At 38.9% G+C, this 16,689-nt stretch overlaps 1 protein-coding gene across 1 annotated transcript in view; it reads left to right on the forward strand.

The window, feature by feature from the left end:
* Positions 1–16,689, forward strand: part of prtga (protogenin homolog a (Gallus gallus)) — a 106,965-nt gene that overhangs the window by 37,865 nt on the left and 52,411 nt on the right. Inside the window, exons 3-5 of the mRNA XM_078427445.1 lie at positions 13,527–13,671; positions 14,667–14,800; positions 15,664–15,801. Coding sequence (XP_078283571.1) covers positions 13,527–13,671; positions 14,667–14,800; positions 15,664–15,801 — 417 coding nt within the window. The remainder of the gene's footprint in view (positions 1–13,526; positions 13,672–14,666; positions 14,801–15,663; positions 15,802–16,689) is intronic.

The following is a 16,689-nucleotide window of genomic DNA, read 5'->3' on the forward strand; positions in this document are numbered from 1 at the left end:
TGCCGTTCGTGATGAAGGGTATACATTTACTTGCTAATATCTGTGGTGAAAGCCATTAATCTGCCATTTTGTTTTTCAAGAGTGGTTGGATTGCTGCTAGCAACAAGTCTATATATGCAATCATTTGAGAGAAAAATTGCTTATTTCAATTGAACAGATGCAAACTACCCTTTTAATGATGTAATACTAGGTGAGATTAATAAAAGGGGTGCCCTTTCTTGTTATACAACCAATTTGAAACGAAACAATTGACAGGATGATTATGTTATCTATTGAGATGATCATTTGTGGAAGCGACATTTGTGGAAAACTACCTAGAGATAATCTACCTGTAATAAATGAATATTCATTATCATAGAAAAAAATGTAGCATTATAGACAACAAAATTATAGGCAGCTATTATGTAATTTTGATGCAAGGAAAATTAACTGCTGTTTAAAACTCAGTGTAATTATATTCAACATTGAGGAAGGTTCTGCATTAGTTTTTTTTGGGTAAAATATAAGTATGTCATTGCTCTACATCGATGTTTGGTATAAGTCAAAGAGGAAATGATCATTCAATAACAACCCTGAACTTAAGACATTTGACTTGCTCATTTAGAATTCAAAACTTGGACATTTGCACAAACTTTTGTGTGAAATGGAAGATGCAGAAAAGTGCAAGATGTTGAGAGTAATTTTGCCTTGGATTTGAACGGGCTTAACTGAAGGGATCAGCAGTGTTAAAAACAAAGGATACGAGTGTCCCTTTATGTTGCAGTGTTTCTGCTTTCAAACAGTGTTAACTTTTCAAGGAGAGCCTGGTGACGGAAAAACCAAAGACTGCTTATGTCGGAAATACAAAATAAGACCACACCAGGGGATGCCTTGCACTGATTGTATTGTTTGGTATAATAAGACCTCCATGGATTGTAATAAGAAATTTAAAACTAGAAAAGAAAATTTGTTTGAACGTTTAAAGATTTTATGGAAAGCTGCATTTGTTAAATTAAAGGGGAAAAAACATTCTATTTTATCAAATTGCTTCTGTTAAAATACAGTTTTTTAAACCACTTTTTGTCATAATCTATCGTGCCTATGCTTCTGAAAATAGGGAGGTTTAATTTAAGAAATTGTCAGCTTCAGTTATACGTATCAAAAGCAAGTGCATTACTACTACACCTTTTGAGTTTTACTTCCTTTTGTGAATGGGTTTTCTGGAAATTGATGTCAATTTGTGTAAAAGTGATAGAGTGAAACCGAATCCCCTTTCTACATCTGCAATTTTGTTTCCTCCCCTGTAAAGACGGGCAACAGGGAGAGAATCCTGAAAAGAACTAAATAGCACAGTAATAGATTTTGACAGCTGTAGGAAGTAACGACTGTGTTTTAACAGTTTTGATTTGTAAACCACAAAGTGGATTACTGTGTTGATTGAAGGGTTATGTCTTGGAAATGAAATCCATTATAGAGGTTATTACCAGAGGTTTGGGTCAGTGAAATTTTTGGCAGCATTCCAAACTGTCACTTGAATGATTGTGGCTTTGCCAATATGTTCAGCTTTGGCTTTCAAGCTACTGCTTACTTAAATAATATTCTACCATCGGTCCTAAATTATCATGGAGTCAGAACAATGCTTAACTGCAGTATGAAATTAAACGATTTGCTTCAGGGAGTGGTAGTGGTTATTGATCAATTGCAATATGCATTATTGATATTATAGCACTAAAGTTGCCTAGTGAATCAACTTGATTATGTATCAGAGTTAATGCAATACAGGCGATCCATGTGTTACGTCGTTTCCATAAACCAATTCCCCCCCCCCCCCCACTAAGTCAGTGCAGGTCAGTGAACATAAAAATGATTGTCAAGAGGGATTTTAGAGCAAAAGTTGGGTTGTCCATAGCACGGTTTTGGTTTGCCCTGTAGCAATGCTGTATTTTGTGCTACTGTATATTTAATGATATATAAAATGTCCCTGGGTGTATATAGCTACTGACAATCTGTTCTTTAATGCATTATAAGAGGATTTGTTATTGAGACTAATGCAGTAGATTTCTACAAGCCCACCCAAAGATTCACCCACAAAACCAGATTTAAAAAAAAATCATTTGATAGGAATAGGGATCAGGAAACCACTATCAGAATAAAGCTGCCCCATATTGTTGAATAGTATACATTCATTAGACTATGTAACTACCCATTTCATATTGCTCGGTCTACACTTGCCTATAATTAGTTCATTGACTAATTCAATGTTTTCTCTAAAACTAACTACAATTAAACTAATGGAGAAAACTATGGGGAAAGAAAAATCCAAGACATTGGTGCAAAACACAAAAACAAATCCATGGCAGTGAAAGAGGTGGTACTTTAGTGTCTCATAGCCCAAGTGTGATTAAGGTGGTGCAGATGGTTCAACAACTTGTGTGGGAAGGAACTCCAGATGCTGGTTTACACCGAAGATAGACACAAAATGCTGGAGTAACTCAGCGGGTCAGGCAGTATCTCTGGAGAAGAAATGGGTGACTTTTCGGATTGAGACCCTTCTCCAGCTGAACAAGTGTCTCAACGCGAAATGCCACCTCTTCCTTTTCTTCAGAGATGCCTGACCCGCTGAGTTACTCCAGCATTTTGCACCTATCTTTGGTTCAAGAACCTGATAGTTTGAGGAAAGTAGCAGTCCCAGAACCTGGCGGTGTGGGACGTCAGGCTTGTGTACCTCCTGGCTTGATGATAGAGGGGGAAAAAAAAGTAGATATAATATCCTGAACATTTTATTCTGCCGAGCTGGACCCAGCACTGCCAACCCATATTAAAATTATTTGATTCATTGGAATATTGCGCTAAAATGTGGAAAGGAGGAGTATTCGATGCCAAAATACATTGTGGCGGGCAAAGGATTATGTACCTTTATGCATGGAAAAACTTTAACAACTAAATATTTGTGAATCTGCTGTCTATGAATCTGCTAGCAAATTATTTTCAGTCGGTATGAGAGGGGAGAGAGATGTATACAAAAACGACTTGTATAGCTGATATATTTTAAAATGCTCAGCTAATTTGTGACATAGAACATCTTGCAAAAAGGATTACATTGTGATGTAGAAATAGGAACTGGACTTTATCAATCAGCAGAGAGGTCTTATTATAACAAAGAATATTTGTATAGATGGATGTGCCATAAAGCAAGAAAAACAATGTTTCTATTAAATGGAAATGATTTGTACTAACTTTGCCTTGTACATTACTTATAAAATGTTATCAAGTCTTTAGCAATTATTTAGCAAACGTACTTACTCTTTCAACAACTCTTCTATTCCCCCGCTCAATCCGAGTGCAGCTTATTTAGCATTTCGGTAACAAAAGAGCTAACATTGAACTTTCTTAGATGGTTTTAAAGTTCAGCTTACGTAAGCCAATAGGGAAGTGTTTCATAAATAGCAGTTTCCAAACAGATTTTCTTTTTACCTGTTTGATAAACGAGAGCCCAAAGTGATCCATAAGTCATGTAACCTATATTTGAGTTTGGCCTTGGTGTTTGTCTTGCTTGGATAGCTTTGGAGACACTTATTCTTATCGACATCCTGCTTAAAGCTACTTAGTTCTGTAAACATTTAGCTGTGGGTCGCATCCATCAAACTGTGTGCACAAAAGCTGTTCTGATGGTGGTTAATAGGTGCAACAATACAGCGCAGTATGGATGCTGTAAAAAAGAAAGAAATATGCCATTTTATGTGTCTATCTTCAATTCAAATGGATTGCAATGATTGCTTTTGGAATCGACATTGAAGCAGCTTTTTTTCTTTACATAAAGGGTGGTGATATCTGCTCTTTTTTTCTATGAAGAATCAGAATCCAGAACTGTTGAAACAGCCTTTATACAATAACTGGGCATCCAAGGGGCTCTGAGGACCATCAGCAGCAGTAAAAATGTCCATCACTTCAACCTGTAACCTCGTGGCCCAGAGCATCACGTATTCCCATTAAGCTGGGGCAGCAGCACCTGTTCCATGGGGAGCACAGATGGGCATACTTGGATACAAACCAACTGTATTTAAAATCTCTCGTGTGGGGATTGGTTTTGGCAAAACTGCCGCATAGGGCTGTAATTGGTTCAATGGTTCTTTATTATTACATGTACTGGGGTACAGTGACTTTTTTTTGCATACAGTTCAGTAAATTATTATTTTATATACAATCCCAGATTAAGTACAACGTGTATAGAAATAGCCCACTGAGACTATTCCGAGAGTCGCCACGTTTTGGCCCCGTTTTCAAAGTCCAAGCTGCAACTGGCCGTAAAGGCCAATTGTAGCCATTGCCTCGATCTAGATTGTCCAGTGAAAACGGCAAGCAATGTGCAGAACTAAGAAACTCACCAGTAGATCCGATCAACATTCTGCAGTCATGCCACATCTCACAGTGGATGCTGCTAGACAGTTGAACAGTGAGAGGAGGAGGTGGAGGCTTCAAGAAGATCCCAATCCTCAGTGATGGTGAGACAGTAATGGGACAGAAGGTTGGTAACCATGTTCATCGTATCTTTTTAACCATGTGTATCCAGAAGAAGTGAGAATATTGGATACAACAAAAGCTTTGGGACCAGACAACAAACCCAACTGCATGAATGGAGATCTACACTTCCGAACTACCCATGCATGCCACTAGCCAAGTCTTTTTCAGTCAGTGCAGTTATAACTCTATATCTGCCTAACAATGTGTTTTTTGTTTTTTTTAATTCCCTCGCGAGTACAAATAGAACAATCAGACTAATCGTCTACTTGGTCTACTCTCACTCATCAATCAAATTGGTGGACAGTGTCATTGACAGAGCTCTCATGCAACATTTACTCTTTAATAATCTGACCATTGATGCCCATTCTCAGTTTTGCCAGAACCGTTTGGCCAATGACCTCTATAGTCAAGGTACAGATGTGAGCTGAACGATTGAATTCCACCAGTGAAGTGAAAGTGATAGCAAGGAAGCATTGACTGAGTGTGTCATCAAAAGAATCAAAATGCAATGATTGAAGTCATTTTCCTCGGACAGTGTTAGGTTCTTGGTCAATTATTGCATCTTCTTTCCATCACACTCGGAGCATTCTTCAGGGCAGCCTCATCCAAATCAGAGCTAGCTTCAACTGCATCAATGACCTTCTGTCCAAACTACTGCATCAGAAGTGGGAATGTTTGTGTACCATCCTATTCCATTTGGGATTACTCTGAAAGTGAAGTGGTCTGAGCCTGCATGTTACAAGACTCGGCCAGTGTGCGGGCATGAACTGATAAGTGACATGAAGCATAAATACTGAAATGGCCAGGCTGTGACAGTCATCAATGAGAGAATCTGACCACCTACCCATGACATTCAACAGCATTGACTATAACAACGGTGAATCCCTTGCCATAAATGTTTCCAGAAGCATTCTTGACTCCCAAGTCATCTGGACCAGCCACAGTACTGTGGCTACAAGAAAACATGAGGTTGGGTATCCTGTAGCAGTTGGCTTGCTTCCTGGTGCTCAAGTCCTTCTCCCATGTACAAAGCACAAATTGGGAGCATGATGGAATACTTGCCATTTGACTAGAAGAGTACGGATCCAGCAATGTACAGGAGATAGACACCCATTCAGGACAAGGCAGCCTGATAGCTCAGCAATCCATCCATCAGCCAGAATGTTCATCCTCTCCATCACTAGCACACCTTGGCCCACTGTGTTTGTTACTACTATTGCTTGTCTGAACCATTCTGTCAAAGTCTTCCTTGGACAAGGGGAACAGTTGTGGTTGCTACTCAGATGAAAGGGGCAGGACAAGCTTGTCCCATTGGAGATTACCGACTCTGGCAATGATGTACAAATGTCTGTCTGTAATACCATCAGTTGTAAAGTCTAAATGGGGTACATGACCTCGTGCTTTCAAAATAATTTGGAGAGGGAAGAGTTAAATAAAGGTGAATATTGCTTCCCACAGATGTATCTGTTTGGAAGACATTGGACTACTTTTATTGCACCAGTGGATATTGTGGGCTGTTTAGATTTTTGTGGCCTTCTACTTGTGTATTTTTGTCTCTTTCAGTGTTTTTTTTAATATTGATTGTTCTGATGCACTTTAAGATGCATGTTTGCTGTTCTGTTCAATGTAAAGACTCAAATTGAATAGTCTGAATGAATTTGATAAACTAAATTGAGCAAACTTAGTGTGAATCATTTCCTTGCCAGTCCAATATTTATAATTACAGCTACACCCAATACCAAGAGACTTGTCAGTTACTTTAACAATGATATTAATATAATGTAATTTGCATTTTTCACTTTCAGAAAATTAATAAATAATAGATCTTGCAATTTTTGTTTTGCAACAATAACAGAATAGTTCATCTTGTAAGAATATAACCCTTTGTAGGAACAATGTTTTAAATGGGATCCTTCACCAGGGCCTTGATTGTCATTAGAGTGGACTGACCTCTTTGTGGGTGGTTTAATGTGTTCTTGTGTGGATGAGCACGGGCACCTATTTGATTACAAAAGTGAAGGGGAATGGACCCAGTGTGAAAGGTTTCTTATTGAGTTAGTTGCACTTGTAAGTGACAAATAAAAGATCAAACTAAAAGAGGTTAAAAAGCAGAATAAGTTTTGACTACAAAGCCTATTGAAGAGTTGCTTTGGTTGGCATCTTGTAACTGAGAACCCTTGTTGCATTACCTTTTTTTAATAAGTGTTGAGTATCAACAACGATACATGGAAACAGATGTGAGAAGATGCTAAGAAACCTGCTTTTTACAGTTTTTGATTATTGAAGTTCCTAATATTTTAAAACGTGTGGAACAAGTTTGGACATTTTAATCCAAGTTTTAAAATTTGTAAAGTTCCAAAAAGAAAATTTGACCTGCTGGCGGTAATAAGTATCATGGGTTACTTTGTATCAATTAAGGTTAAAATGTTTCTCATATTGAGTATTCATAACTTTGTGCGGTCCTGTGAATTGGCAAAATACTCTGGCTGTATTAAAGGACAATGGGAGTATGCATTGTGCAGAACAGGCGAACAGATGTCAGATATCAGAAATCAAATTGTGTTTTATTATTTCCTCCATGTCTTTTGACAGTAATTGAATAGTAATCCAATTTGCCTCTCGCGGAGCTTTTCAGAAATAATTCAATAGTCATTCTATTTTTATTGTCTATTTATATAGCTTTATTGTATTGCCTTTCATTCCTTTAATTCTTCCTGTTTTATTTAAAAACCGATTGTGGACCCAAGAATTAGCTTGGTATTAAGTAAACATATGTGGCTAATTCTCAGTCCCACAAACAGTATTTTGAGGAGTAATTTGGAACTAGCAGCATTTCTAATATGTCTTGCTTATTTTTTGTGCCATGTTTCCCTCAAATTATATTTCTATCAGAATAATAAGAAAATAACTGCAGATGCTGGTACAAATCGAAGGTATTTATTCACAAAATGCTTGAGTAACTCAGTAGACAATAGACAATAGGTGCAGGAGGAGGCCATTCGGCCCTTCGAGCCAGCACTGCCATTCAATGTGATCATGGCTGATCATTCTCAATCAGTACCCCGTTCCTGCCTTCTCCCCATACCCCCTGACTCCACTATCTTTAAGAGCTCTATCTAGCTCTCTCTTGAATGCATTCAGAGAATTGAAACAGATGCTCTCACTATGAATTTAACAGATGAATATCCACTTTTAAATGCTTCTAAACAATATCATTGAGTAACATTGGCCATGGGTTTTCTTGATGGAGTAAAATTGCAAAGTTAGAGAAAATTAGATCATAACTTAAGATTTCTTTTCCCATTATTTTGTGGATGGACAATTTATTGTATGATTTCAGCTGTTATTCATAGATGGCTTAGAGTTAAAGATCTTGAAGTTGTACAAGTTATGTGGGATAAAACCATTGTTCTCTCATGATCTCGCATGTGCTGCCTGATAGGATAGTGGGAAGAAATAGAAATAGTGACATTCAAAATGGAATCACTATAACCAGTTGAAGAGGGAAATGAAGAGGGCTGTGGCGAATGAGCAGGATGGGTGTAGTCAAGTCAAGTCAATTTTATTTGTATAGCACATTTAAAAACAACCCACGTTGACCAAAGTGCTGCACATCTGATTAGGAAAAAAAAAAAAAACTTACAGTGGCAGGCAGCCAAACACAATGGCGCGGCCATCTTGAACAAAATGTTGGTCAGATTGATTGGGTAATGGCTTCCCAATAAGCAACAAGGCCGCATTGCTCCTTATTGCCTGCTGTGCTTATCACCCCGATTTCAATGGGAGTGTGTCAGGATAGCATACATTATATGATGTTCTATAGGATCATACTTTATTACTAAATATAGAATTGGGGATATCTTTTTAAGCAAGGTCATTTTATATTAGTCAATCTAACATACCATATGGTAGAAAGAATTTCCCAGTCATAAATGCGAAGCACAGTGTAGAAAACATATGCCCACTTAGTAAACATAACTCCACTTATCAAGTTTTGCTTGTGGTGAAATCAGTGTAACTGAATTTCGGAAGCAGCGCTCAATGCAAACACCTAAGTCGCATTCCCAATCTCGTTGTACCCCTGTACAATGACAATAAAGATGTATTGTATTGTATTACATGTTTCATCATCCTTCTCCGATCCCAGTGTCTTAACCTTTCCGCCAGAAAACTAATTGTTTCTCTCCAGATCTGTTGCCCCCTATCTTTGCTGTGCCATCACCATCTGTTCCAGAGCACCATGTACGTGTTTCTCAAAGGGGTCTGATTATCAACAAAGCCAGGATACGTGAACCAAATCACACACTCAGAATACTGTGCAATGCGTGGGTTTTGTAAACTCCTGAAGAAAACAATTTTTTCCATTCCACTTTTCTTGCTGTGCCACATACATTAAATCAGCTTCAATTATTTTCTGTGAGATTTTAGTGTTTACATTTGCTTCCTAAGATGTAAAATGTATGTCCAAATGTAAATCTTCTACCAGACATTGTGATGCAACTTGCCATCTTAAAGGTTGTTTATATCTCTTTTTTTCTCTCTCAACTGCTGCATCCAAATAGAGAAATTTGTTTTAGAACAGAAAAATCTATACCTCTGTTCATGACAGATATTTTTCACTAATCCACAAGAACAACACGTTGCCCTTTTTGTATTTCCCGAGTTTTTCCAGATGTCAGGATGTACCTGGTGTAGGTTTTGAACTGATCATGTCATAGTTGACACCCAAGTCCCAGAATACAAGGCGAGTGATTCAATTCATCCATTCATGGTTGGTTTTTGTTTCCTGTGGCACGTGCTCATGTGGCCTTCTGGTTTAGATAATGGCTGGCTAGGTCATGTTGACCTTCACGTACGCACACTGAAGGGCCTTGCTCAGAGCATGTTGAGGCCTGCCAGCCAATGTTGACATGATTTCTCTGCCCGAATGAACAAATTGTAGGGAAAACCAAAATTTGGTGGGGGGAAAAAGTGACAGATGAGATAACAAGCAGGACTATGGGATCTACCTTTCTGCAACTCTATGTAGTATTCTTTGAGAGAAGTCCTCCCCTAAAGATAGATGGAATTGTTACATCTGGCACAGACTGAGCTGACGTTGCTAAGTTATTTGCTTGCTGTTGACTGGTGGAACAGGACTGAAGGGCCGAATGACTCGTGCTTGCATCCTACTGCCCTCATCTGCCTGGCAATGATTCAGCTTGTGTAGCAGTCTCAAAGGTTTCTGATAGCTGGAGACTGCTTTTCTAAAAGCCAAGCTCCCGGTAGGTCTACTGACAATGTCTTGCCTCTAAATTGCCATCAGAGGATTTTGAATTCTGTATCTGTCCTAGCTCGAAGATGGCAACTCCAGAAACCCAGAGAGTTCTTATGGCAAATGTTCACCTAATAAAATTGTTTAATTTGGGCTCGTATCTGTTATTTAGTTTGAAGCCAATGATAATGGTGGGGTGCCTGGCATATTATCTTGCTGTTGGTGCCTGTGGAATAGCTACAAACTGTCCTGGACCTTTTAATAACCAGCTCATTGTTAGTTTGCCTCTCGCACCATTGAATTTTGACTTTTGCATCAGTCAAGTCGTGTTTCAGGGTCTTGAACAAATATTTCTGGACCAAAACTCGGTAATAAGGAGTAACGGACACAATCCAGAATGATACAACCAAATATGTACTGAAGTTTTCGCGATGAGTAAAATTTCTTGCATTCCTTTTTACTTTTCCTTCAGTCTGACAAAAAGCAATTTCTTTTTTGCATTCCATGGTCCATTTCATAGATTAATGCTAAATTGTTTAAATTGAGGATGAGGAAGTATTGTATCATTTGTATGCATATTGCAAGGTGCTGTTATGCTTTATATATTTCATGTTGGTTAAATTAGGACTTTTTCTTTGTAAATGCAGAACAGCTTTGGCTCGACCTGCTCGAATTACCCACTGTAATAGTCATCTGTTAATGTCCTAATTCAGAGTGTTTGTTGTGAAAGTAGAAAGAAGTATCTCATTCCTCATTGAAATCTTGTATTGATTTCTGTGCCGTACACCTCGTTCAACAGCTGCTGTTCTGGAGCATGTGAGCAAACCCTGTAATGGATAGATGAATCTACACACGGACCTTTCATAGTGGCAGTGTAAAATGCTGCTACATATGGACAACCTTAACTGATTGTAAATCTGATTAGTATTGGCTAGTTCTTGGCTTTCATCTCACAGGAAGCTAATTGTGTTATATAAGGGAATCTGACAAGAGACTTGTTTAAGCAATAGTGCTTCAGTGGCATTGTGTTAAGACAAAAGCAAGCTGCATTTTACATTCACAGTAAAATCGGGTGCATTAGCAACTCTAAAAGTGTGAAAAGCCATTAGGTTTCCACCGTAAACTTTCTGTTAAAATAAACATATATTTAAAAAATGACAGATTTGGTTTGCAACTTTGATTCTGACATGTTTAACTTTGAATTGGCGAGTATATTTCTGACATACTCATCTTGCAGTTAGCTATCTTATCATTTTGCTGAACCCAACTATGGCTGCTAAGAGGTATATTGAATTGATTGGTGGGAAAGAACTGCAGATGCTGGTTTAAATCGAAGATAGACACAAAATGCTGGAGTAACTCAGCGGGACAGGCTGCATCTCTGGAGATCTTTCTTCAGACCGATGTCGGGAGTGGGCGGGACAGAGATAGAATGTAGTCGGAGACAGTAAGTCTGGTGGGAGAACTGGGGAGGGGATGGAGAGAGAAGGAAAGCAAGGGTTATTTGAAGTTAGAGAAGTCAATGTTCATACCACTGGGGTGTAAGCTACCCAAGCGAAATATGAGGTGCTGTTCCTCCAATTTGCGCTGGGCCTCACTCTAACAATGGAGGAGGCCCAGGACAGAAAGGTCAAATTGGGAATGGGGGGGGGAGTTAAAGTGCTGAGCAACTGGGAGATCAGGTAGGTTAAGGCGGACTGAGCGGAGCTGTTCAACAAAACGATCGCCGAGCCTGTGCTTGGTCTCGCCGATGTACAGGAGTTGACACCTGGAACAGCGGATATAGTAGATGAGGTTGGAGGAGGTGCAAGTGAACCTCTACCTCGCCTGGAAAGACTGTCGGGGTCCTTGGATGGAGTTGAGGGGGGAGGTAATGGGACAGGTGTTGCATTTGATTGGTCCTCTTTAGGTTTTATGTCATGAAGTCAATTCTTCATCCTTATAATGGGCATTTTGTATTTGGGGGTAAAAGCTTCTCAGAAGCATTTCACCCTCGAGCACCTCCACCAAAGAGGCAATTGTTCATGTGTGTGTTTTCATAGTGAATGTCAATAAACTGTTCAGCCTTTGAGGCATCACAGTTATTTCTGTTTCAGCATTTGTTGTGTAGATATGCATCCAGCAGGGTCACTGCATGGAGACTGGGAATAGGAATCCTGGCCCAACTTTTTCTGTCTTGACCCATGAGTATTGAGTTCAATTATATTGACCAGTAATTGCTCCCCTCATAAATTTGCCACATACTAAGGATCTTTCTCACTTTTATTGGTGTGGGTACTTGTAGGATAAACTCTCTGGGCTATTGATGCTGTAACTGTATTTCTGTTGAAACTGATTTTTTTTGGCAGTGCTGATTGAGGAAGGATTGTTATTTTCTTTCCCTGATAAATTGTGTGCACCTTTTCACCAAGACGGATGATTGATTTCTGACATTTATTGCACCCCCCTACGGGTTGGTTGATTATTAACTGGTCGCAATCTGTACTTTTTACCCATTGATTAGATTTTGAGTTTCTTTAATCCTTAAGAGTTTGTATTGATCTATAAAACGTGGCTCGCTTTATGCGGAAACTTAGAATTAATTCCTCTGTACACATTGATGAGTTACAAATTTTGCAGAGGTGTGAAATTTGTATGAGCCCTAATGTTCTTGGGGTTAGTAACACACTTGTATGGGCTGTGTGGCAAGGCTCAGAAAGATCATTTATCCTGAGGGAAGTTTTGTCATTTGTAACTCTGCGATCCTGAAAGAGTTTGGAGTTCCTTTCAGGTCCTGGAGTGTGAGAAATGACTCTCCTCCCCAGGATCCTTTCAATTGCTGCTGGCAAAAACATCTGTGAGATGGTAACCACTTGTAATGGATAAGTCAGTCTCACATTAGTGCAGTCTATCATGTCAACTAAATGAGCAAGCTACTACAGGATTTATTTAGATTTCGCAGCAAACATATCTGTCAAGATATTTTGCATGTGTTCAGTTTTACAGTGGTGGACTATGTTACAGAAGCCTGTTTGTAGAAATAATGTCTACTAAATGCCCATGTCTGTATGCAGTTCACAGTGGTAGAAGAAAGTTGGAGGAACATTAGTTATCTTGGTTTCAAAGAAGTTTTAGATCTCTTTTTGACTGTTGTTATAGAAATCTCACGGGATGGAAATTTAGTCTGACTTGGGGGAGGGGGGGTTGGTAGTGGTACAGAAGTATGGATGGGTTTCATTCAGAGCTTGTATATAAATGCATAATCTTCTGTTTTTCAAAAGGCCCTGAAATGTACTCAAGTTAATTATTAATTAATATATAATACAAGCAGATATAATATCATCATTATTGGATGTGATTGTGTTGAAAACAAATCCTTGTGAACCGCAGATAGGATTAGAAAAGGGAATTCTCAGTTCTTAAACTGCTTGAGAAATGTTTCCCAGATCCACTCTTTTTAGAATCATTCACTTAAACACCTGTTTTGATTACCATTGTGTAAGAACAGTTTTGTGAACGCTCAAATCCTGTAACCAGCTCTAAACATTGCTTCAGAGTTGGAGGGGAGTGGTTTTTAACTCGAAAAATAATTTGTGGGATGTGTTCATATAAACTCAGGAACCAATTGAATCATTTCACAAATCGACCTTTTTGGTTCTCATTGTATTATGATCTGGTGGGGGTATTAGGATTTTTTTTGTACCTTCCTACAAATGCAGAGATTTTTGTTTTCTCAGAGGTTTATTTTCTTCTTGTGTCTGAATTTCTAAACGGCATGTTCCTTTTATATCAGGTATGTCTCCATTTGAGGTTCAGCCTGTGCCCACGGTAGTGAAGGAAGGAGAAGTGGCACGGTTTATCTGTAAGATACATGCAAATCCACCACCAATCATAACCTGGGAATTCAACCGGACAACACTACCCCTCGCTACTGACAGGTATTATATTCGTGGGAAATCTGCAATTTTTCATCAAATTGTGAAAAAAGCAAAATCTGCATAACTAAAGCTACTGTATTCTATTCAATGTACAGTAAAACTCAAATTAACTGGTGTTGTCTGGACTGTGGCTGACAGATTATCTGGCCAATTGCATGTTAATTCTACTAATGCACCAATGTGTTTTAATTTCACTCTTTTGCACATTGCACAGTGGTATTTGTAACAACTTTTCAGTGAACCTTTAGTGAGTTACAGGCTATAAATTTTTGCTTGTTAAAATAAACAAACACTTTAGTCCCTGGGCTCTAGCTGTAATCCTGCCCATGTGTCTGACCCCCTGGTGTTCTGGACCCCCACTCCCTGGTGTTCTGGACCCCAACCCCAGCTTTGTCACACGCTCTGTTTGTCCACCCGTCCCTGCTTGCACTCGGGACCCCTAGTGCTGTCTAGAAAAATGAAGGAACCAAATGCCAAACACGCAGAATTTTTGAACAATTGGACTGGAGTAACATAATTTGAATATAATGATTATACTATTTTCCTTCTGTGCAATTTTGCTTTTGTTTCTATTTCAATTTAGTTTAGAAATACAGGCCCTTCAGCCCACTGAGTCTGCACCGACCTGCGATCCCCACACATTAACACTATATTGCACACACTGGGGACAATTTACACTTATACCAAGCCAATCAACCTACAAACCTTTACGTCTTTGGGGTGTGGGAGGAACCCGAGGATCTCGGAGAAAACTCACGGGGAGAACGAACTCCGTACAGACAGCACCCGTAGTCTGGTTCAAACCTGTGTCCCTGCCGCTACAAGCGCTGCAAGGCAGCTACTCTACCACTGTGCCACCGTGCTGCCATTTCTATTGTTAATAAAATGAAATTTTGCTCAGTAGCCTGAATCATTACCATTGTCATTGCACTAGGTTGTCGTGTAAATCTGCATGTTCAGTGACTGTTTTTAGAAGATTAAATTCCTCTTCTCAGGATAACCGTGCTACCGACAGGAATCCTTCAGATCTATGGTGTTGAGAAACAACATACCGGACAGTATCGTTGTGTTGCGACCAACATCGCAAATAGGCGGAGAAGTGCAGAAGCCATTTTAACTGTTATTCCAGGTAAATGATTAAAATGTCTTTCTTCCTAGATAGTTTCCAGTAATTGGTTCCTATTAGACTTCCTGTTGAACTTTATGTCTGAAGATAATTGTTCCATCTTTCTATAAGTCTACATGTGCATTCTTTGCATGACAGTGATTCAATAGATGAGTGCAAATTATGTTTGACCATGGATGCGTTACGACTCATTAGCATAGTCCACTAATGCCAAACACATTTAAGACGTCATTGGTTGTCAGTCAAATTTCCAAACTATTGACAATTATGCTTTTACTGGAATAGGTGGAATGTTGTGTTTAAGGTGTAATTGGCTCCCTCTCTCATGTGGAAGAAAATAGTGCTTAGAATCTGCACAAGAGTTTTTTTCAGAGTTAAAATGACCAATTTTCCATAGCTATGAACAAATTGCCAACAGGGCTACCCGATTTATTGTTCCAGATCAAGTTGGTACTTGAATTGTGATAATGTTACTTGCTGCTAACACTAGTTTTTTTTAACCATTTGGGGTTCCATTATGTTAAAAGGAAAAAGGAGGTTTTAAGTAGGATCACTCCTGATACTTGATTTGATTAGATCCAATAATAATATATTCCTTTATTCGTCCCACACTGGGGAAATTTACAGGTTCTTTTGCCATTTCCTGGGGATCTTGATGCTACTTTGTAATTCTCATGAATTAGTGGTAGTGTTGTTTTAAACAAATATCTCCTGAACACACCTATTTTAATTTCAACAAGTTTTTTTTTTCTAACTGGAAAATTGCATCACTTTATTATGTTCTTTTGGTTTTGGTGGTGTTTGGAATTCTATGGGAAATTTATATGACTGCCATTGATCATTTATCATTGATTTGTCACTGACAGCATGGGAGCCAAAGACATTGCAGAAACCAGTGATAATTGCAGGTCCCCAAAATATCACTGTGCCTGTACATCAAACAGCAATGCTGGAATGTGTTGCCATTGGTTCGCCCAAGCCCCTCGTGTCCTGGAGTCGTTCAGGTGAGTTTCCATTTCCTGCCTTTCTGTTGATTGATTGATACTTTATTGTCACATATACTTGGTACTGTAAAATTCTTTGTTTTGCATACAATACACAAGTATGCAAAGAGTTGCCACATATTAGATGCTGACAAATTTACTTGTATTCAGTATAGTCCCAATGGTCCCTCTTCCTTCTCCATACCAAGTCCCTCTCTATTCTCGGTGCCTCCCCATGACGGGTCCCTCTTTGTTCTGTTCCTTACCCTGTCAATGTTTAAAAATCATAACACAATGGTTAAACTAGTTTAGAGTACTACTATGAAACACAAGAGACTGCATTGGTCTTAAGATCATAAGGAATAGTACAATTAGGCTATTCGGCCCATCAAGTCTACTCCGCCATTCAATCATGGCTGATCTATCTCTCCCCCCTCACACCATTCTCCTGCCTTCTCCCCATAAACCCTGACACCCGTACTAATCCAGAACAAGAGCAAGATGGCTGGGATCTTATGTAAAAAAAAAAACAGCTGCTGGTGCAACACAGCGGGTCAGGCAGCATCTGTGGAAGGAAATGGACATATGATTCGGGTCTGAGAAAGTGTCCTGATCTAAAATGTCATCTGGCTATTTCTCTCTACGGATGCTGCATGACCCACTGAGTTCATCCACCGGTTTGTTTTAATTTTTTTGCCTAAAATATTGTAACTCTTGAAAAACAAATGTGACCATGAATCAATATTTAAAAGGCAATAATATTAAAAGATGCTTTATTTTCCTTGCTGATCATTTTAAACAACCAAGGAATTGCGAATCTGTGGAATTCTCTGCCACAGAAGGCAGTGGAGGCCAATTCACTGGATGTTTTCAAGAGAGAGTTAGATACAGCTCTTAGGGTAAGGGCTA

The sequence above is a fragment of the Rhinoraja longicauda genome, chromosome 33, assembly GCF_053455715.1.
Source record: "Rhinoraja longicauda isolate Sanriku21f chromosome 33, sRhiLon1.1, whole genome shotgun sequence".
NCBI classification, from domain to species: domain Eukaryota; kingdom Metazoa; phylum Chordata; class Chondrichthyes; order Rajiformes; family Arhynchobatidae; genus Rhinoraja; species Rhinoraja longicauda.